The sequence below is a fragment of the Panthera pardus genome, unplaced genomic scaffold, assembly GCF_024362965.1.
Source record: "Panthera pardus isolate Hobbes unplaced genomic scaffold, ASM2436296v1 HiC_scaffold_7, whole genome shotgun sequence".
Lineage (NCBI taxonomy): Eukaryota > Metazoa > Chordata > Mammalia > Carnivora > Felidae > Panthera > Panthera pardus.
Genome location: NW_026527002.1, coordinates 28399387 through 28422578, shown reverse-complemented (window position 1 = coordinate 28422578; position 23192 = coordinate 28399387). Strand labels below are relative to the sequence as shown.

The 23192-nt window shown below is 39.1% G+C and overlaps 2 protein-coding genes across 7 annotated transcripts in view; both read left to right on the top strand.

Annotated features, from left to right (window-relative positions):
* Positions 1 to 10413, top strand: part of TPD52 (tumor protein D52) — a 108561-nt gene extending 98148 nt beyond the window's left edge. For 4 of the 5 annotated variants that reach the window (XM_019453338.2, XM_019453334.2, XM_019453335.2 and 1 more), the window contains 3 exons: positions 2697 to 2738; positions 4234 to 4282; positions 8780 to 10413. In XM_019453338.2, coding sequence (XP_019308883.1) covers positions 2697 to 2738; positions 4234 to 4282; positions 8780 to 8896 — 208 coding nt within the window. In that variant the 3' untranslated portion in view covers positions 8897 to 10413. The remainder of the gene's footprint in view (positions 1 to 2696; positions 2739 to 4233; positions 4283 to 8779) is intronic. The other variant, XM_019453336.2, reaches the window with a different exon arrangement.
* Positions 10414 to 14438: 4025 nt separating this feature from the next.
* Positions 14439 to 23192, top strand: part of MRPS28 (mitochondrial ribosomal protein S28) — a 207966-nt gene continuing 199212 nt past the window's right edge. Inside the window, exon 1 of one of the 2 annotated variants that reach the window (XR_008419936.1) lies at positions 14439 to 14708. Coding sequence is in view for 1 of the 2 variants with exons in the window: in XM_019453340.2 (XP_019308885.1) it covers positions 14493 to 14708 (216 nt within the window). In the remaining variant the exon portion in view is untranslated. The remainder of the gene's footprint in view (positions 14709 to 23192) is intronic. The other variant, XM_019453340.2, reaches the window with a different exon arrangement.

The window sequence follows — 23192 nt, the reverse complement described above, 5'->3', positions numbered from 1 at the left end:
TTTTTAAAAAAATGTTTACTTATTTTCAGACGGAGACTGCTGTATTTCCAGGATTATTGTTTTCTCTTATTTGCCTTATTTGTGAGTTTCCCCTTTCTTCCTGGTACCTCCTTACATTGATGTTCCACTCCCATCCCTTACCTAATCAGGGGAGACCCCTTGATTACACACAGGCATAGCTCTGCACTGACTTCTTGTTTTCATTCTCCATCCCCTGATAATTTGGGGCGATGTTTACTATTCAGTTTTTCAACTCTCATCACCTTGGTTTATTTCTTATGTAGGATAATCCTGAAGTAATTTGTGCCCTGGATGTTGAATTTACAGTCAACTTGATGTATTTAGAATTCATTTTATGATCATTTCTTCCACTTTGCCTTTGACTTGTTTCCTCTTAACTAGCTTGTATGCTGGTTCAAGGGGGCACAGAACCCAGAAAATGACCATTGGAAGGAATGAGTTTTCAGTGGGTGTTTAGGGACAGTGGCTACAATTAGCTATGGATTTCTGAAATTTGCACTTTACGTATTTCCTCATTTTGTTGATACTATTGAATTCATTCAGGGAGTCCCAAGAACAAGCAGTTTATCATACATCCAAGCCATCACTCCCCTTCTTTTGCCAGAATTTGGTAATTCTGCCAAAATGAATGTTCTAGTGAAGAGTCTTGGTTATGAGGAACAAAAAATTAGGTAAACCAGCTTCCCTAAGAAGGAGAATGTGTCGCATAGAAAGTTCTTTTGGAATCTGAGGAGAAGAAAGGTAGCAAGCCCTTTCCCCCTCCCAGACTAGTCCTGCTGGTTGGAAAGCTAGTAAAATCAAGGTTGCTTCCAGAAGCCAAGGAAATTGCTGTTCCTCTCTCACCCTGCCCTCTTCCTTGCGTAGTCATCTCTGCTTCCTTTCTTCTACCTCTCCGTGCACTATATTCAGTCCTTTCTTGGGGAACTGGCTGCTTCTGCATTCTTGCAGCCTGTACCTCCTGGTCCCATGAAAGGCCTTCCTCAACGTCTAAGCCCACATAACTTTTTAGCTCATGTACCTAGCCATTAACCAGTAGTTTAGTGTACAAAATCCCAGGATAAGAATCTTAATTGTCCTCTTTTTTTGTTTTTTCTTTCTTTTCATTCACTCCAAACAGTTTGCAGATTACCAGATTAGTTGTGGTGGGTGGAGTTCTACTGATCCAGTTATCATTACTGATGATGATGGAAGGGGGCTGTGGAAATGTGATTAGACAGCCTCTTTAGAAGGCTCTAAACTAGTGTAAATGATTGTAATTAATAGTAATTAATAGTATTGTAGACTAAGAAGGATGATTTTTATGAATCTCTATCCTTTAGGTATGGATCTAGCCCACTGCAATAGATTAAGCAGGAAAAGCATTAGCCAATTCTCCTAGAATGTAGTCTTGTACCCAAGGTATCTACCACTGTTATAGTATAGAGAGAATGGCGAGCTGCCTGGATTGTTTCCTGTGTTACATATGACATTAAGTATGAAGATGTCCAGATACTTTACTGATTATTTTGACTATGTGAACTGCCAGTGTATTTTGATTTATATCTAGATCATACTTCATGTCACTACATATTAGTGCAAAACTAGATTTGGGAGCTACTCTTTAAACACACTGTCATGTGTAACAACTGATTTTTTGAGAAAACTTAAATCACACATGCAATATTCAAATATAATTAAGAATACCTTGGACTGTCCAGCTTACCTGAAGGAAAGATTTCCTACCAAAGCGGCTCTGCCAGTGATCAAAATACTGTAAGCATAGTAATCCTATCAGCAATTTACAGTGACTTTGTGAGCCCACGAATTAAAGTGCTTTCATCTTGCGAGGTGGTCTCTATGGGAGATGGCTGAGAGTAGATAACCTTGAGCCTGAACGGTCGGTAAACTGCATTGCCTTTGAGAAAGAAGTTGGTGCTAGTAAAACAAAGGGCCAAAAATGACCATTAAGAACATTTAGTTCATTGGGCTGAAGTATAAGTGTCTCTTATTAGAAAATTGATACTACTAAGGAGTGATCTCTAAATCACTTTCAGTTGTCAAATAGGTGATTTATTTTGAAGCCTTCCTGTTTTGGTCTGGTCACAAATATGTGGGAGAAAGGCAGCCGCTGGCGCCCTTCACCAGCCTCACTTGTGCGTGTGTGTATCTGTATGTGTGCTTCGTTTTTTGAGGGGAGGCGGTGAACATTGAATCAGGAGTCCCAAAGACCCAGGTTCCATCCTACTGTGACCTTGGGTAAATCACTTAACTTCTGAGCCTCGGTGCTTGATGCCCCATAGATACAGGTGAAAAGCACTGTAGAATTTTCAGAGTGCTATAAAAGTGCAAGGTTGAATTATTAGCTCTGTCAACTACATGGGTTAAATTGGCTCATGAACGGGCGTCTGGCTGGCTCAGTTGGAGCGTGCGACTCTTGATCTTGGGGTCCTGAGTTCGAGCCCCACGTTGGGTGTAGAGATTATTTAAATAAATAACTTAGAAGAACAATAAAAAATTGAATCAAAAATAATTTGCTCATGAATACAAGTGCATTGGAATAATTTTTATCCCCTCCACCTCAAAAAGTAGATAAATCTTCATGGTGCCAAAAGAATGAGCCCCTAGAAAGCTGCGTTTTATAATGTCTAATCACGATACTAACTTCATGTCTATCTCTTTTTAATGCTGCCTCTTAGTATCCGCTCCATTCAACATTCAATTAGCATGCCTGCTATGAGGTAAAGTATTTTATTTTTACAAAATGTAGCTGATCTTGCTCTTTCTTATTCTTTATTTCAATGTGTAACTTGAACTGTTCTGAAGCGGGGAGCTAGGATTCTGCTCTAAACAAGCTGCGTGTTTAACGCTGTGTCAGTTTTCAGTTGCTCCTTCTATAATGTTAAGGTGGGTGCAAGTGATCCAATAAAGGTTTGTGATTTAAAAAAAAGAGTTATTATTTCTACTTTATTTTGTAAACCTATTAAATTGCTTCACATTAAATCTGCTTAACTGTAAAAGTGAACACTACCCATCTAATAAAGCTCTTCATAGGTAACAGCTGTCCCACCACCTCTGTCTGCTAAAGCTACTCGGCTTTCCAACCTCCCTATTTCCACTTCCCTCATCCTATTCTGACATTTGGAGCCAACTGTGATTCAGTTCTGCCATCTTCTTCCATCAGGAAACAACTTGCAAGCGGTGCATGTTTCTGTCTCATTAACCTCTCCAGAGAGGCAGGGGATTTTTAACAACACATGCTTGGCTTAACCTTTAGTATACATCAGAACTACCTGGAGAGCTTGTTAAACCCCCTGCTTGCTGAACCCCGCCCCCTCTGGTTTCTGATTTCTATAGGCTTGAGGTGGGAACCGAGAACTTGCATTGCCCACGACTTCCCAAGAGCTATGGATGCCTCTGGGGGACTACCCCTTGGGCCTGGTTGCCCATCACCACTGTGGAAAGGAGAGAACCCCTTGTTCCCTTCTTCACCTTTTTCATCTATGTAATAGGAAGGATATTTGAGGTCAGGTGGATAGTTTAAAAGCTTCGGAAACCCAGACGTGAGTGACATAGGTTCTGTGATCCTCGTTGATTAATATGGATGAGTGTGAAGACATGGGAGAGGCTTTCCGTGGGCTCAGAGTGCTCTGTCAGTTGGGGCAGCTTTGTGATGTAGGCAAAACCACATTTCTGTGCTTCTTCCTTCCTTTTGGTCTCTCTTTCCTCATCTCTACTGCTGCTCCCTGGGAACCAGGATCCCTGTTGTGGAAACTCATGTGGTCTGCTTGTCCTGCTTGGTGATGGGGGTTCATGTAGGACTCTTTGCCAGGCAATATGTGAATTTAAACACGAGTTTTAGAGTATAGCTACCTTAACCAAAATTAAACTGATCTAAGGGTGGCACACTTAGATGGTTAGAGAAGTGACAGAATTCGTGTTTTACCGACTTTGTTCCTTCTCACACATGTACTTGACTACATCTATATCATGTATATCTGAGACAGGCTGTTTGTGGAACTGAAGGCATTGTTGTAGAAATCTTAGACCAGAATTTGATCATCTTACCTAATAATACATATTTGCCTCTATGCCTGCACAGACATACACAGCTAAATCTGTTTCTTTGCTGATTGAGAATAACTGTGAAGAGGAATACAGTCAACTAATGATGTTTCAAAATCAGTGAGTTTTTTTCAGTGTTTGTAATTTTACTGTTTTTCTTTCTCTCCGTAGAAACTCCCCAACTTTCAAATCATTTGAAGAAAAAGTTGAAAACTTAAAGGCAAGTAGAGATGAATAGAATCTTAGTGATGTCTTACTTGGTGCCTTAATTTTTTTTGCTGTGGGTAAATTATTCACATTACTCTTTCTTTCTAAAAATATTTAGAGCCTTGATGACTTTATTCTTTACATTATTATAGGTGATATGTACTCTTTTAATCAATGTTTTGAGTGTATGTTGTAGCATGGTAGATGCTAAACGCTAAAAGGAAATGTGTAATTTAAAAAGCCAGTAGTACTTGAGAAGTGTGTACTGCTCCAATACATTTAAAATTGAACAAAATTTAATATAAATTTTATTGTAGAAAATTAGCAACAACATCGAAAAGCCCCAAAAAAACACACAAAAGTTGGTCCTGTCACCCGGAGTCAGTGATATGTATGTAGTGGGCCTATTATGTTAATGCTTTAAGAAGGAATTAACCAGATACAACATAAACATTTTCCTTTATCATTAAATATTCTTCCTCAGTATTATGTTCAATGGATGTTTACATGTACCTTGTGACAGATATTGATTGTTCAATCCTCAGTCATTAGACATTTGTATTATGGTGATCACTATTGATGATTCACTGTTTTATTTTTTGATTGCTTTGATTACAGTGAAGGTGGGCATTTTCAGTGATTATTTTTATTAATTTATAAATTATATTTTCAAAATTATGTTCAAAACTATAAAATTATTAACTCTTAGGATCACAAGTGACCAGAAAGGTTGTCTGGTTCCTGACCAGTTCCCAGCCTTCTCTTCAGTTTGGGCAAAGCAGTGTTTCATTTCTTCCTAAACAAATCCTGATAATTAACTGTGGGTATTTTTTAAGGATTAAAATTATTATCTTAAGCGTTTTATATAAATCTGCTTAAAAACAAATATTCAGATTTAGTCTTTCATAATTGTAACCGAGTTACTTATTTTTATTTATCTTTTTTTAATTTTTTTTTTAACGTTTATTTATTTTTGAGACAGAGAGAGACAGAGCATGAACGGGGGAGGGTCAGAGAGAGAGAGAGGGAGACACAGAATCTGAAACAGGCTCCAGGCTCTGAGCTGTCAGCACAGAGCCTGACGCGGGGCTCGAACTCACGGACCATGAGATCATGACCTGAGCCGAAGTCGGACGCTTAACTGACTGAGCCACCCAGGCGCCCCTGAGTTACTTATTTTTAAATGCATCTTTTTTAAATTACAGAGGCAGGGGCTACTTATGGAAAGGAACCCAAACACTGTAGTGTGGTTTGGGTCTTTTTTTCTTGCCCATACAGACACTAATACACACCTTTTCTGTTTCCACATAAATGTATAAACATTTTGCAGATATGAATCACAACTGCACACACAGTCCTATAACTTGTTCATCCAGCCCCCACTAGCATATGTGCTGTATGATCCCACAAACACAAGGACCTGTTCTTACTCACTCATGCTTCTCAAGGGCCTGGATTAGTCCTTGGCACATTGATGCTACTTAATACATATTTGATGAGCAACAAGTATATCCTAGTCATTCTTCTAGGTCAGTAGGAGACCTGCTTTATTCTTTTTAATGCCTAGTCATGTGTTTGCAATTAAACTGTACATTACAGGAAGTCAGTTGTCACTATTTAGGATTATCTTGAGTCTCTCCTTGAAATCTGCCTTAAGCATTAGTTTTTGAAATGACGGGTTGGAAAAAACAGATAGCTGTATTCTTTAGACACTGAAGAGGACTAGAAACTTCCAGGTCATTTACTATATATTCTGCCTCTGAGTGTATTTAGATTCTATAAATTGTGGTGAAACTTGCTTTTGAAACATGACTAGGCACCATTCAGATAAAAACATGTAATTTTTAGAAGTATAGTATAGGAAACAGCTATCCCCCCAAAAGCTGTAAAATATAGTTGTACACTTGGGATGTAATTTTGCTAAATTACCTTTATGTTCAATTAAATATTGGGTCTACATGTACTTATGTTTAGATTTTGGATTGGTTCATTTATCTCTGATAATTGAGCCAGATGATGAATGGTAGGCCCTGGAGATACCCCAGTGAGCAAGAGAGATACAGACCCTTTCTGCAAGATGTGTAGGCAATTAAATGGCCATTGAAAATAAAGTGAGTGGGGGCACCTGGTTGGCTTAGTCAGTTAAGCGTCCAACTTCAGCTCAGGTCATGATCTCACGGTTTGTGAGCTTGAGCCCCGCGTGAGGCTCAGAGCCTGGAGCCTGCTTTGGATTCTGTGTCTCCCTCTCTCTCTCTGCCCTTCCCCTGCTTTTGCTCTCTCTCTCTCTCAAAAATAAATAAACATTAAAAAAAAAAAAAAAAAAAAAAACAGCAAAAAGTAAGGTAAGGCTCCATGACGGGGAGACTTGGGGATGCAGAAACATCTGACCTAGCTTAGGAAGGAAGGTAAGAGAGGGTTTCTTACAGGACAAGATAATATAAATGGAGGCCTTTAGGTTGAGGAGAATGTTTTAAAAGCTTTGACACCTTTTTGAGGAATACCAGGCATTTTGCTGTGCTGTAGGGTAGTGGGCAGGAGATAAAGCTCGAGTGATGGGTAGGCTGCACTAAAGAATTTGGACTTAGGGCAATGAGAAGCTTCTGAAGGATTTTAAACAATGTGGGTGGTGTATTCTGTGCATTTTAGAAAGATCACTGGTGCCCTGCAGATCTAAGGAGATCTGGAGTCAGGGAGACTGGTTAGGAGGAAGGAGTTGTAATCCAGGCCAAAGATGGCGGTGGAGTGAATTAAGGTAGTGCTGTCGGGACAGAGTTGAGAGATATTTAGAATTTAGAAATGACAGCCAAAAAGTTAGTGACTGATTGGATGTGGAACAAGATGGAGCAGGTTCAAGGATGACTCCCAGGTGTCTGGCCAAGACAGCTAGGTGAGTGCTACAGTTATGTAAAGTCTTAAGAATAGAGAAGGAACCAGTTGTGGAGGGAGGTGTTCAATGTTAGACATGTGTAAGGGTCTTAGTATTTTCCTATAATTAAGACATGTGTTTTAATAAATTTAACAAATATACAGTGGACATAAGTTGTGCAGATTTTTCAGACAATTCAGAGATTATGGATGGGAGACCAAAAAGAAGGAGAGAGGGGCGCCTGGGTGGCTCAGTCGGTTAAGCGGCCGACTTCAGCTCAGGTCACGATCTCGCGGTCCGTGAGTTCGAGCCCCGCGTCGGGCTCTGGGCTGATGGCTCGGAGCCTGGAGCCTGCTTCCGATTCTGTGTCTCCCTCTCTCTCTGCTCCTCCCCCGTTCATGCTCTGTCTCTCTCTGTCTCAAAAATAAATAAAAAACGTTAAAAAAAATTAAAAAAATAAAAAATAAAAAAAAAAAAAAAAAAAAAAAAAAAAAAAGGAGAGAAAATTTCAACAAGATTCCAGCCGATAATGTGTCTGTGGCTAGTCGGTTAAGATTGAGCTAAGAGCAGGTCAAGTTAAACCTATGAGTTTCATTGTTGGTTGACTGTTTTTTTTTTTTTTTAATTAAAAAAAATTTTTTTTTTTTAATTTATTTTTGAGAGAGAGAGAGAGTACTAGTGGGGTAGGGGCAGAGAGAGAGGGAGACACAGAATCGGAAGCAGGCTCTAAGCTGTCAGCACAGAGACCGACGCGGGACTTGAGATCATGACCTGAGCCGAGGTTGGATGATTAACCGACTGAGCCACCCAGGCACCCCTGTTGACTGGTTTCTTAATGTTAGTCAGCTGTCTTGCTGGTCATTAAGGATGTAACAGAGAGAGCATAGATACATCAGTGTTATTAAGGATGAAGTGACATCATAAAGGTTTGGAAAAACATAAAGTATTATCCAAATGTATGGTAGACCTCTTCATGCAGACAAATGTTTATTGACAATATCAGGCCAGATCAATTGGAGTAATGCTCCACAAACTTTAACTTGTCAAGAAGCACCTGGAGATCTTTGTAGCTGGAGGCGGGGAGGTTGGTCTGAGACTCTTCCTAACAAGCTCCCAGGTGTCGCGGAGTCAGTCTGTGTGTTATGATTAAAGCACACCGTAAGTAGCACTGGGTTAGAAAGTTTACACCATAAGTGGGGGGGGAAAAAAATATATATATATATATATTTCTTTCCTTTGTTGTATTTAGTATTTCTTGAATGAGTGTAGCTCAATGAACAATTGGATGGAATACGAAGTGCTATCCAAATATAAAGAGACTTCAGTAGGTATTTTAGAATAAGAGGTCTGAAAAAGGTTTTCAGACAAATTTCCCTGTGAAGAGCATTGAGCAGGTGGGAAAAAAGAGGAGGGGTGGGAGTATTTCAGCAGAGAAGACTGCACGGTTTTCTATTACGCGGCACCGAATGTTGCAACAGTACTAAATTCCGTACATGCAGAGAACAGTCACTGGGCTGCTAGGTGCCTGATTTATGTGTTCCTCGAAGTAAAATCCGAGTTACTTTTTTTTTTTTTTTTTTTGCAGCGTCAGCTGAGCGTTTCGTTTCATGATGTTTTGTCCTTTTTGCACTTTTTTTTTAAAAGTCTAAGGTAGGGGGAACCAAGCCTGCTGGTGGGGATTTCGGAGAAGTCTTGAATTCAACTGCAAATGCCAGTGCCACCTCGGAGCCTCTTCCGGAGCAGACGCAGGGGGGCCTGTGAGGTGCTTACCTGTGTGATGCCGCCCACTGCCAGCCGCTGCAAGCAGCATCCAAGCACATCATGTCAACACTCATTGCTCTCAGTTCCCACCGGATGTGCTTTTACTTAGCTTTACATGTTTATCTGACCAAATAGTTTGTGGGTTGAACACCATAAAAGTATCTTCACCTCTGTTCCTGGGAAACACCCTTTCATGTGCATTTAAGGCCCCCGATATAGGAAACACTGTTGTAAAAACACATGTAATACCTGGGGATCCTCATTAGAATGATCCAAAAATCGTCAGGTTTCTCATAACTGCTTTCCTACTTTATAAAACTGCTCTGGATCTGGGATGTCAGTTTGATCTTTGTCTTCAAAACGATTTTCTTTGTTTTCTCTTTGAACCTCTGTATATTTGATTGCTAACTAAAATTTAAAGTTCTCTGAATTCTGGTTATTAAAAGTTTTGGCATAATTTTCTTTACCTCCAAGGGAAGAGTTACCAGCTACAAAAAATATTTTTGAGTAAACATTCTGGTATGAGGTATCTTCTATCGTGTGTGTCTGAAGACAGCAGACTAAATAAATCAGCTCTACGTCCAATTTGTTATGGTTTGTAAGTGACAACATGTACAGCAATTCAAACTCCTAGGTGACTCCAGAGTGGAACCATCTTATCCGTGTCACCCTTGTGACAGTAACCATTTTAGTGTATTTGTTATTATGCCATTTATATCAACTTATTTCTCACAAGATTAAATTTTTAGTTTCAGAGTAAATTGCAAAATAACATTCTGAAGCAAGCATCCTGTAATTCTTAGTAAGTTGAAATATGAACACTCTCAACAAATGTTCCATTCGAAAGCCTGGAAGATTTTTAGCTGTAATCAATCACGTTAGGGGAAACATTGCTGTCTTCATTTAATTCATTCAGCACCGTTTAAAAATAAGCACACAAAGTTGTAGGACTAAAAAACTTGAAAAGATTTTATAATAAGGGGTTGGTGGTAACTCCTGAGGATTTAATGCATTAATGAAAATCAACACACTGTTTTTTTACTTACTTGTTTTCAGTGTCTTAGAAATTATACAATGATACTGTAGACATTGCCCCCTATTTTGAAAAAATGGCAGGGCTGAATGAACCAAAGCCTCTCAAAGTATCTGCATGGAGGCCAAGGTACTCTATTCTAATAGCTACTTATTCATCACTATTACCTTTTCATTATTCTGTGTATGGTTATGGCCTATAATGTTGTATTTGTTATTTATCAAGTTGTGATTGTTTTATTGTTTATGCCAAATGTTAATTGCCAAGCTTGGAGTGACCTAAGGCATTTTTTTAAAAGCATGACTAGATTTACTTCAGGATAAATTATCTTATGAAAACCAAATTTGAAAAGCCACAAGTGTCGATTGTCGTAAGTAACATGCTACCATTCTTGATTGCTAGAGCTTTTGTTATAGCACTTTAGATGCAACTGAAAATATGCTCTATTAAATGTGAAAAGCCTAATAAATTCTGTATATCAGTAGTATAGGTCTCAATATTTATTGTGAGACCAATGGTCTGGAAACAGCTTGTATTAAATAATCAACTGGTGTCTATGCAAAAAAAAAAAAAACCCACAAAAACATTATTTTTACTATCTGCTTTAAATCACTGCTTAATGGTGTTAGACTAACATATAAATTCTTTCCTTAAATGAGGCTTTAAGGCAAATGTCCTAGTTGTTGAAGCATTGTCCTGGAGGAGTGGATCTGTAGAAATTTGTCTTTTTATAGAAATACTCTGGTTACTCAGCATAACTGTTATTTTTTTCCAACTAGTCTTTCATTTAAAAAAAAAAAATCACAACATCATCTTTTCATCACATTGTTTCTTGGGTGTCCTGCCCCATTACTATCTTTCAACAAGACAAAATGGAGTAAGATTGGAATTTCTTTAGCTGAGTGAAATATACTCAAGTCTTTTTACTTTTTTAGTGAGAAATGATAGCACAAGGGTTGGAAAATGGGATGGGTGTATGTGGGTATTGGTGATTGTTGTGAAAAAAACTGGGGAATCACTTTTCAAGACATCTACCTGTATTTACTTTTTAAAATGATTTAACAGATTGCAAAGTACTCTGCATTTTAGAAGAAGGAGTAAAAAGCGAGAGGATATTTAGAAAAACAAACATTGGACTTAGAAATATTATTCAAAATAGTCTTTGTGGAAGATTCAATATTACAAATTCACAGATATTTAACAAATTTGGATTATCATAGCGATTACTAAGAATACCAGAGAGGTCCTGGTCACTCTATTGAATTTTGTGTTTGACACTGTGAGGAAACAGCAACTTGAGAGTGAAATCTCACATACTGAAGAATTCACGAAGTGTAATAGAAGAAAAATAATCCCAGAAATTAACCCGTTTTTACAAAAAAATGTCTTCAATTTATGGAGTTTGTGGAAAATAAAGCAAGAATTCTTATGTTTATGAGGCCAAAGGAATCAATAAAAGAGAGGAGAATTCACTGGATTATCATTTTAGTAACTCAAACTATTGAAATAGAGAAAATACATCTTTAATTTGGAATCACTGTCTCTGGATCTGTTAATTAAATGCACACTGTATTATTATTTTTTTTTTGTATAGTATTTGAAAACAATAAAAATTCTGTAATTTGGGTATGGGTCCTTTTGTATGTATTACCTGTCAAGGAAAGAGGTGAGTCCATTATACAACTTCTGTCTAGACACTTCATATCCTAGATATGGAAAAAAAAAACCCTAAGTAGCTGTATGGAATCAAGTGTGTCAAACAAAATTGAATAAGCTACATGTTGACTGTAAGTGACTATTTGCTATATCTAGGCAGAGGAGTTGCTGCATAAAGTCCTATGTCAGGATCACATGTGTTTCTTTATAGCTCTTAAGACCCAGATGAAAAATCAGATTGTTTTGTGAAGAAACATTTGGCCATTAATTCGGGACTGTCCCATTGTAATTGGATTAATTATAGAGACCATGTTGGGTTAGAGTTAATATAAAGCATTATCCCTTTGGGGGCACCTGGGTGGCTCAGTCGGTTAAGCATCCAATTCTTGACTTCAGATCAGGTCATGATCTCATATTTCATGAGATGGAGCCTCACGTCAGGCTCTGTGCTGACAGCACTGAGCCTGTTTGGGATTCTCTTTCTCCCACTCTTTCTGCCCCTCCCCCCCCCTCCCCCCATAAATAAACTTAAGTATATATATTTAAAGCATCACTTTTAAGTAAATTTGCAAGCCTTATACAAGTAATTTCCATATTCTGATTCTGAAATCAAAGTGAACCAAATCAGAATGAGCCAAAAGAACTCACTCTTAGTTTGTAAGCCTCCAGAGGGCAGGGCCTGCAGGTACCTATCACCTGCCAGGACTTCATACTTAAATAAATGCTATTTGGTGACTAAAATTCTTGCCAACTCTCCTAGGTAAATTTTATTACATAATGAGGTTGGTTGGTAGTGTGATTCTTTTAATTTGGTGGTTTTCCTAGCATACAGGAAAGCCTGACAGTTTTGTAATTGTCAGTTCAAAAGAATAGGCTCAAAGGAATATTTATAAGTGGGTATGATCTTTTGCTTTAATACTCTCATGATGCTCATGATGCTTTGGTCTTCCCCTTGGTTTCTAGGATCAGTTCTCTATTCTTATTTTTCAGTTTGACTATTTTCTGATAATCTCTTCTTCCAGTTTCCTTAATGTTATTCCCTATCCCTATTGATCTACGTGGACTCTTTCAATGATTTTATTTATCTCTATGGCTGAAATGACCATCTTTAGAGTAATACTGTTATCTCTACTTTCCAGGTTTTTATGTATGCTTAAGAGGCATGAACTTCTAATCACTTCCTGGTCACCTCCACCCAGACATTAATAGCCAGTATTTATTAAGCTTTCAGTAAGTGTTGGGCATTTTCACTCATTTCCCTTAATTCTTTCCTCAAGGATGTGGCAGTGTAACCATTTTATAAATGAAATTACAACCACTAGATAAGGAGCCATTTTCTGTTTACTTTCCTTGTCATCCACCATTACTAATATTTTTACAATGTACCAACAATTTGCAAGCTACGTAGTAACAATTTACAAGCTACAGGGAAAGAGAGGCCTGTGTTTTTAATAAAGCAAGAAAGAATGCATAGTGCAACGAGTAGAACAGGATCAGAATCCCTAAGGTGCCATCAAGATGTTAAAATACTCCCATTAGAGCTGATGTTAGTTGGTATAGGCTAGGACAAAGTGTGTAGATATCTCCTTTTAGATTTGTCCAGTCCTTAAACTACTGATGCTCTACCAAAGGTAAAGAACTAAGCATAACTTGAAGTCAGTTGATACAAACATTTATACATTAAAAACCTCAGGATTTGTCCTAAAATGTCCATTCTCATAATCCTCAAGGAATTTGTCATCTGAGGTAGGATATGAATATCATACATCTATTGAAATTTAGGGCTGGGACCTTCGTAATCCCATGTGTTCTGTAGCTATTGATTTAGTTAAATTTACAAAGCACTTAAAATTTAGCAGAGGGGTTAAAGGATCGGATTTACAAGTGAGGAAGTCAACATTAAATTGGTTTGCCGGAGATCAGGATTACAGTCAGACCTAGAACTAAGGGGTTCATAAGGTCACTGGCCAATGCACTTTACAATTTACCACTTTTTCTTCAAGGGAAGTATAAGTAGAAATAGCCACCGATAATAATGCAAACACGTTTCAGGTAAGACTTCATTAATGGTAAAAGGAAATAAACGTATAAATATGGTGTTAGGCTGGGTTTTGAAAAGGGACAAATTCTGGGAATTAACGTTGGTGGGGAAAAGGGGAGAAAATCATGAGTGATGGTGTGGTCTCTGGTTGTGCAGGTTTAGGCACATTCTGAACTTTAATTCCTTAGATGGAATTGTAGTTAAATTTTGTAACGTCAGTGGACTGATCTCAGAAGTGAAAAAAACAACCTTGGCTCCAGGATTTCATAAACGTTCGTTGAGCCTTATTACGTGCCCAGTGTCAGGGACCCAACAGCAAAGAGTTTACAAATTTGGGACAGCGGACGCAAAACAAGTTATAATTAAACCATAGACCATACTGAAAATGCTACATGGTATAAAGGAAACCAGGAGAGTCCGACAGTGCGTTTGGATTTCCAATTCTAAATATGGTAATCAAGGAGAACCTATTTGAGCAGAGACCCGAAAAACCGGTCTTCCGGCCATTTGGAAAAAAACCCAGGCGGCGGGGCTAGCCAAGTGTCGCATTATAAGAATTTACAGCAGGACAAGGTTCAAGCGATGCCCTGGGGAACGAAATTCCTACGAGTCAAAAACGCTTTCCGCGTAAAATTTAGCAGATCGCGGTCAGCAGGCGGCCCCTCGGGCACCAACGATTTAATCCACCGATTGTAGTTTAACCATCTGCCCCACCGCCCCCGGTGGCCACACTCCCCCCCCGCATCAACTGACTACAACATGCCCAGGGATCATCAGGGCTCTGTAAGTGGGTGGAGCATTCGCTGCTCCGCCCCGTGACCTGCGCGCTTGCGGAGAGGTACAAGGTCAGAGGTTTCGGAGCCGTCATGGCGGCGCTGTGCCGGACCCGTGCAGTCACTGCCGAGAGCCATTTCCTGCGAGTGTTTCTCTTCTCTCGGCCCTGTCGAGGCGCAGGAACTGAGAGTAGCTCCGGGGGTGAGAGTTCCGACTCCCCAGAGCCTAAAAGGCGCCCAGGCGGCTTCGCGAACGCTTTGGAGCGGCATTCAGAGCTGTGGCGAAAGGGGGAGCTCCCGCAGAAGAGAGTGAGTTGCGGCACTACGCCAGACACACCGTCGACCGGGCTGGGGTTTGAGGCGAGCTCCCGCGTGGTGGGTGGGGCGGGAGTCGGGGCGGAGCCTGGTCTGGGAGGTGGAGCTGGGGTCAGGGGTGTGTCTTGGCCCTGCAACGGGCTACTTGGAACCAAGAGAGCTCTTGGTATGTTTCTCGGTTGGTTGTACTTCCTGCGGCCTTTACCTGCTTTGTCCCCACTCTTTTTTTGCGCTCGTCTTCCTGGGTGAGTGCTGGAAGGGAAAACCGCAGGACGCGCTACCAGTTCGGCCATCTGGGGAGATTCCTGGGACTCAAAGACGAATTGGGCTCTACACCGGGAGAGGCAGGCCTCTCTGCTATTGGAGTCCTTTATGCACAGAAGTTCCAGCGTGGAGCTTGGTGTCTGGTGTACGAGACTCTTTATAAGTATTTGTTAATTCAGTGGATAGGTGGAAGAGAATTACTGTCTCTACGAACTTGAGCAAGTGATTTATCAATGCTTCGCTTTCCTTTTCTGTAAATGACGTTAAAAATTTTTTCCATGTGTTTCAGTAAATAGTTTGTAAAATACGATGAAATTACTAGATAAATGAACTGGAAGTGATAGACATAAATACGAGACACATTTTTTTAAATGTTTATTTTTATTTTTGAGAGAGAGAGAGAGAGCGCGCGCGCGCGCGCGAGCGGGGGAGGGGCAGAGAGAGAGAGAGGGAGACACAGAATCTGAAACAGGTTCCAGGCTTAGAGCTGTCAGCACAGAGCCGGCCGCTGGGCTCGAACTCGTGAATTTCAAGATCACAACCTGAGCTGAAGTCCTGAGCTGAAGTCTTAACCGACTGAGCCACCTAGGCACCCCAATGAGACACAATTTTTTATTACTAAATTCAGCAGACATGAAATTGGATGTGTGGCCATGGTAAATTATGTAAAAATAAACACTCTCAATTTTTGTACTTTCTTTGGAGACCAGCACCAAACAGTTCACAGACAGGTTGTGTCCTGGATTATAGGAAACTACCTGGAATTTAGTAAATAATTGTTAATAGTTATTGACAAAAATTTCCTAAAATCCAGGGATTAGGAGAAGCCTGGTGCATTAGGTTTCTATTTGCTGCCCTAACAAATTACCACAGATTTAGTGGTTTAAGACAACAGATTTATTGTTTTTAGTGCTGTAGGTGAGAAGTCTGACTGATGTCTCACTTGGCTAAAATCGAGATGTTGACAGGGTTGGTTCCTTTCTGTGGGTGGGATCTGTTTTTTTGCCTTTACAGCCTGCAGAGGATGCTTTCATTCCTTCACTTACTGTCCCCCTACACCATTTTCAAAGCCAGCAACAGCCCATTGAGTTCTTCTCACATCCTATTGCTCTGACTTCTCTTCTGCCTCTTCCATTTTTAAAGACTCTTATGATGACTTTGGGCCCACCCAAAGTCTGTAACATAGTCACAAATTCCAGGGATTAGGATGTGGATGTATTTGAGGGGGCATTATTTGTCTACCGTACCTGGAGAAGTCATAAAATCCGAGAAGAATGCCAGTGACTGACCTGAAGTTGACTGTTGGATGGATTTAGATCCATCCTTGGTGGATGGCTTTGAGGATTACGTGTGGTAAAGTAGGAAACATAAGTGTAATTCATTTACATTCCCCAGATATTTATATAGATAAGGGATTTCCCTATTTCTCATCTTCCATCATTTCTCATTTATACCCCTTCCTCCATGCTTTATCACAACATTCCAAACACCTTCAGAAACTACCAGAAAATACTTCTCAACTGCTGAGTTAATTGTGGCAAGAGTGAAATTGTAGCATTGTATGTATTGTATTTGAAACCCCACATGATGACCATACTTGCGGATTTCATATGGTAAGCAGTGATGTTTGTTTAATGAAGGAACCAACCAAGGTATTTGAGAGTGATCAGGATTCCATTACCTTCCTTTCCCTTTAACTTTTCAGTCAGTTAAGCATCCAAGAGGAAGCTGGAGGGTTTCTTGGCATTCCCAGCATATCAGAATTGTTCAGTCCAGCTCAGGCTGAGTGGAGTCTCTCTGGGCAATTGTTCTCTACCTAACACAGTTTAGAAAATATTATTCTACTAGGTGGAGGTTAAATGTGTTTGGTTGTGACATGCTGGTTCACTTATTATTCAGGATTTTTCAACATCTTGGTTTAATGGAAGGAAGGAAAATTCCCTGGGGAGGGGGGTAATCAGGAGGCTGGGCTGTAGTCTCCATTCAAAGAGTTGGTAGTTTTGGAGCATTTACAGTTACATGGATCCCTTTACTTGTTCTTTAAAAAAAAAAAAAAAAAAAAAAAAAAGTTTATTTGTTTTGAGAGAGAGAGTGTTTAAGCAGGAGAGGGGCAGAGAGAGAATCCTTAGCAGGCTTCGTGCTGTCTGTGAGGAGCCCAACTTGGGGTGGGATCTCACAACTTGGGGCTGAGATCATGTACTGAGCTGAAAACAAGAGTCCGACGCTTAACCGACTGAGCACCCAGACTCCCCCCTCGCTCCGCCTTTACTCATTTTTAATTGATGCTGCTGACTCCAGTTGCTCCCTGGTCTAGGCCATTATATACAGTGGACAGTTACCTTCCTAAAGTTGGGCAGATTTAATGAGATACTCTTTTTGCTTTGGTTGAGAATCTTTTAAAGCCTCCTTTGCACTGTCTGCAAGATTAAATACACATCATTCCATCATCAGCCTGCTGCCTGCTGTACAGGACCCAGTCCAATACAGATATTAGAGTTTCCATTCAGTTTCAGAAGGTCAGTATTCAGAGACTGGTTCAGCCATCTTGCTAGTTAACTTTGGACAAGTTACTTAGCCTATCTTAAGTTTGCTTTCTTATCTCAAAATGGGCATAACTCTCACTGGGGTTATGGGAGAGTTTGCATGAAATAAAACATTTGAAGTGCTCTTAGCCCAGTGACTGTTGCAGAGTCAACTTTAGCTCACTCAGTACATTTTAGCTCTTCTGTGGCCTTAGCTTTCAGGATTGCATGTTCTTTAATGAAATCCTACTGCTTACCTAAATAATTATTAATAATTAAACTTAAAAAAAAAACCTGTCCTTCTGTTTAATCTCAATTTAAGGTTATTTGTGGTCGTTAATATGTTAACTTGTGGGTCCAGAGCAACGTGCATACTTCAGAACAAAGCTTTTCCTGGCTTTTTTCCCCACTAGAATATAAATTTCAGAGGGGAGAGAAGACACCTTGTCTGACTTGTTCTGTTACATCCCTAGCACTTTGGCCTTTAGTGGGCACTCAATAAATGTTTGCTAAATGGGTGAATGAAAGAATAGTGCACATAGTGCATATTTGAAATTTATTATGCCTGGGCTGTCTAAATTGAAATCTGTGTTAACTGCTTACAAACAGTTGTCTAGCTAAGAATAGTGCAGGTTTTAGCACATCTATTAAGTGTGCTTGTCCAGAATAGTAATTGAGCAAAAACAATTTTAAGAGTAATAAAAGTGAAAATACATTAGTTTTAGTGTTTATTGGAAGTTTTTAGTGCTTTTCTGACTTATATTTATAATGAGCAATATGAGTGGTTGTTAGGTGTTGAAAGAGATTCAACTTTATGAAAAAGCTTTTGCTTTACTTTGTGAAGTTTCTGAATCTATTAATTGGAAAAATATCCTGAGTTTACAAGATGAATAAAGTTCATCTTTGTTCTATGATCGAAATTTTTGAAAAAGTATAAAAATAGTATTTGCTTACTTTAAAAGGAAAATTCAAATAGCATTGAAGATTATAAATGTGAAATGTAAAAGCCCTCTTTTCCTTTTTTCCCCTCACTTTCCAGGCTGGGAGTATGTATGTGTGTTTGTTCTGTGTTGTTGTTGTGGTTGTTGTTGTTTTTGAGTTGTCACACAAAGGAAACTATTTGCAGCAAATAAGGAATGCCTTCAGAGTGTGTTTAAAAAAATTTTTTTAATGTGTATTTTTGAGTGAGAGAGAGAGAGACACGGAGCATGAGTGGGGAAGGGGCAGAGAGAGAGGGAGACAGAATCTGAAGCAGGCTCCAGGCTCTGTGCTGTCAGCACAGAGCCCAATGTGGGGCTTGAACTCACCAACTGGGAGATCATGACCTGAGCCAAAGTCGGACGCTTAACCAGCTGAGTCACCCAGGCGCCCCTGGAGTGTATTTTTAAAATGCGTACTTCATACCTCCAGAGATTTTATATGTACATTTATAAGTGCAAGCTAATTATTGATATATATACTTAAAAAAACCCACAAATTGGTTGGTACTGTTGTGAATTACATTATTACTGTTTTAAGTGTGTAAGTTCTGGGGGCTCCTGGGTGGCTCGCTCAGTCGGTTAAGCGTCCGACTCTTGATTTTGGCTCAGGTCATGATCTCACCATTCATGAGACTCACAGTTCATGAGATGGAGCCCCGTTTTGGGCTCCGTGTTGACAGTGAGGAGCCTGGTTGGGATTCTCTGTCTCCCTCTCTCTGCCCTTTCCCCACTTGCGTTCTCTCTCTCTCAATATAAACAAATAAATGTTAAAAAAAAAAAAAAGCATAAGTTCTGGATTCAGATAGTCTCGGTTTGAATCCTGGTTCTTCTGTCATTTACTAGCTGTGTTTTCTTGGGTAATTACTTAATATACGTATATCTTTTCCCTTTCTGTAAAAATTCTTTGTCATGAAATTATTATGAGATTAAATGAATTTATTATTTAAACACTTAGCACAAGTGTCTGATGCTTAGTAAGCACCCAGTATATTTTAGTTGCTGCTGCTGAAAATTGCTGTTTTCACAGAAGTATAACTTTGAATATTTTTTCTTATCATTACATATGTGTAATGTATATACACCTCATTGAAAAAAATTTGCTTGGTGTTCCATGGTATAGATGTACTGTAATTTATTTAATGAGGCCTTTATTAATGAGATTCTAGATTGTTTTCTGCTTTTTTTTTTTAAATACAGACCTACTACAGTGAGCATTTACATATTTTTTGCATACTTATGGGATATATGCTGGGGCAGAAGTGTACAGGTAATTTGAGCTTTGGTAGATAAAACCTGTTTGCACCACACTCCCACTTGGAATGCATGACAATGCCTGTTTCCTCACCTCTTTTTCCATATCGGATATTTCTTGATATTGAGCCCTTAAAACAAAATACAGAAATTGGGAACTGGGGTTGTTATTCTTCACCACTGATATCAAATTGTGATTTTTATCACAATAACTTCATGTTCACATTTTTTAAAACTTTTTAAAAATATTCATTTTTGAGAGAGAGAGAGAGAGAGGGAGAGAGGGAGAGAGAGAGGGAGGGAGGGAGGGGCAGAGAGAGAGGGAGACACAGAATCAGAAGCAGGCTCCAGGCTCTGAGCGGTCAGCCTAAAACCTGATGCGGGTCTTGAACCCTCAGACTTAACCGAAGTTGGCTGCTTAACCATGGCACCCCATCATCACGTTTTTTGACTTCATAATAAGTAAGTGCTATCAATTTGAGCCATAAAATATACTTTATCCTCAGAAAATGCTACATTTATGTCATATATATTGGGTTTATATGTAAGATTTCATTTGTAAAACAGTTTCTGCTCAAAAATATTTCTCCGTGTAAGTAGTTTGCTGTTGCTTAAACAAATCATTGTTGTTGTTGTTTTTTTCCTTTGGTCTTTGTTCTCTCCCCTGGAATTAGCTTCTGTACCTGCAAATTCCATTGTAAAAATCATCTCTCCACGAGGCGTTTATCATCTCATCAACCAGGCAAAACTCCTTTTGAATGTCCTGGAACTTTATTTGATATTCCCTTTATGGTACACACACAACTCTTAAGTTATACTGAAGTCATTGGAGTACTTGTTCTATCCTGTTCTTTAGATTGTAGTTCCCTGGAGATTAGGAATCATTTTTTTATTCACTCTTTTGATTCTTTGCATAATGCCTTACACATAAGTTAGGGACTAAGTATGTATTTGTTGATTGAAATTGGAATTAAATTTATACAGTTATAATATCTTGGGTGACCTGTTATTAGATTTAACAATATGTGTGTATACTCAACAATGTAGGTTGAAATTATACCCATTGATTTAATTCTTATCCTTGCCAACGTAGTGCCACCGTAGGTATGTGTATGTGTACCTCCAGAAGTAAGTGCTATTCAGTAAGAGCGAGGCAAGTTTTTCTCAAAAAGGAACATTCCCTGTGGGGGTGATTTAATCAAGGGCAGCTCATCATGAAATACTTACCCTAAGATTTTACTGAAGCTACTAGTTAGAGGGATCTCAGATTTAAAGGACCTGAAATGCTGTTGTTTGTAAGTGCCATCCTCATCCCATGCTTACTTACCCACTTCTGTTTTTCTTTGGTTTATTACCTTTAATACTGGTTTATCTAGCTATCTCTTCAACTAGTTCTTTGTGGGGTTTTTTTGAGGGTAGGAACCAATTCCTTTCATTTTTGTAACCAACATACTCTTTTTTTTGAGAGAGAGAGAGAGTGCGAGTGAGTGAGGGGCAGAGAGAGGGAGAGAGAGACTCCTGAAGTGGGGCTCAAGCTCACTGGATGTGGGACTCGAATTCATGAACTATGAGACCATGACCTGAGCAGAAATCAGATGCTTAGCCAACTGAGCCACCCGGGTGCCCTCAGCATGACATACTCTTATGTATAGACGACCTGGTAAATGTTTGCTAAGTATGTATGCATATATATAAAATATATATTTTTTAATGTTTTTATTTATGTTTTTATTGTTTTTCTTAAATGTATGTATGTATGTGTGTATGTATGTGTGTATTTAGAGCATGCACAGGGGACGGGCAGGGAGAGAGGGAGACAGTGAATCCCAAACACGCTCTGGACTGTCAGCGCAGAGTCCAATGCAGCGTTCTATCTCACAACCCTAGAGATCAAAAATCGAGTCTGACGCTTAATCAGCTGAGCCATCTAGGTGCCCCTGCTATGTATATATTTTTTAACTTAGATACATTTTCCTCTTTTTTTTTTAAAGAAATATTTTATTTTTATTTATTTTCTAAAGATTTTTTTTTTTTTTTAATGTTTATTTATTTTTGAGAGAGAGACAGAGACTGAGTGGGAAGGGGCCAGAGAGAGGGAGACACAGAATCCGAAGCAGCTCCAGGCTCTGAGCTGTCAGCACAGAGCCTGACTCCGGGCTCCAATTTACAAACCAGGAGATCATGACCTGAGCCGAAGTGGAATGCTTAACTGACAGAGCCACCCAGGCGTCCCTAAAGAAATATTTTAAAACCTCTGATGCTGTTATGTCACTTACACAGTAGAGATTTGTAGAATCTGTTCAGCCAATTGGAAGCTATGCTATAGCAGATGACCCATCTTTTAGCCACAAGGTGGCAATAGTTGAGCAAATATTTAGTTTTCTGCTTTGTGAATAATACTGTTTCTCAACGGTAGAGGGTAGCATATGATTTTCAGCACATTGAAAAATGGTTTGCGAGAGGTTTTGAGACCACACGGTAGAACGTTTTATTCTTTTAAGATAAGAGAATAACATTTTACTATGTTAGTTTATTTACATAGAATAGTAATGTTACAAGACAGTTTATATTTTTATCTTAGCAATATATTAGCTTTCATGCAGGTTTTAAAAAATATTGTTTTTCACTTTTTCATGAATATTTCTTACTGGTATTTTTTATTTCAAAATGTTGGAACGTTCCAGACAGAAGACAGAACATATAAGTCAGATATTTTATTCTCCCAGAATACCAAAAAAATCCAAAATATAACTTATTTAAAGGATTTGTTTTAATATCAGGGGGAAAATTCTCTTATTTTTAGAGTAAATTTTAAGCCTACTAAGTTCCTATAGTAGTAATATTCTTTAGTTTTATTTACCCTTTTTTTCTCACTAGTTTTATATTGACGACTTAAAAATTGTACCAATGTTTTATTCTCTTTATTTTTTTTTTAAGTTTATTTATTTATTTTGAGAGGGAGAGAACAGGGCAGAGAGAGGAGAGAAAGAATCCCAATTAGGTCCTACACTGTCAGTGTGGAGCTCGATGCGGGGCTTGAACTCATGAACTGTGAGATCATGACCTGAGCTGAAGTCAAGAGTCAGATGCTTAACCAACTGAGCTACTCAGGCACCTTATACCAGTATTTTATGTAGGGGTACCTGGATGGCTCAGTCGGTTGTGTGACCAACTTCAGCTCAGGTCATGATCTTATAGTTCGTGAGTTTGAGCCCCTTGTCAGGCTTTGTGCTGACAACTCAGAGCCTAGAGCCTGCTTTGGATCCTGTGTCTCCATCTCTCTCTCTCTGCCCCCCTCCTCTGTCTCTCTCTTTCTGTCTCTCTCTTTCAAAATAAAACATTAAAAAAATTAAAAACGAATATGTAAAGGAATGTTGAAAAAGATTTCCGATTTTAACCGTGGTGCCAGCTGGTTTTTACATTATGAAATTCTAGGTGAGTTATCCCTAAGTTAGTAAGAA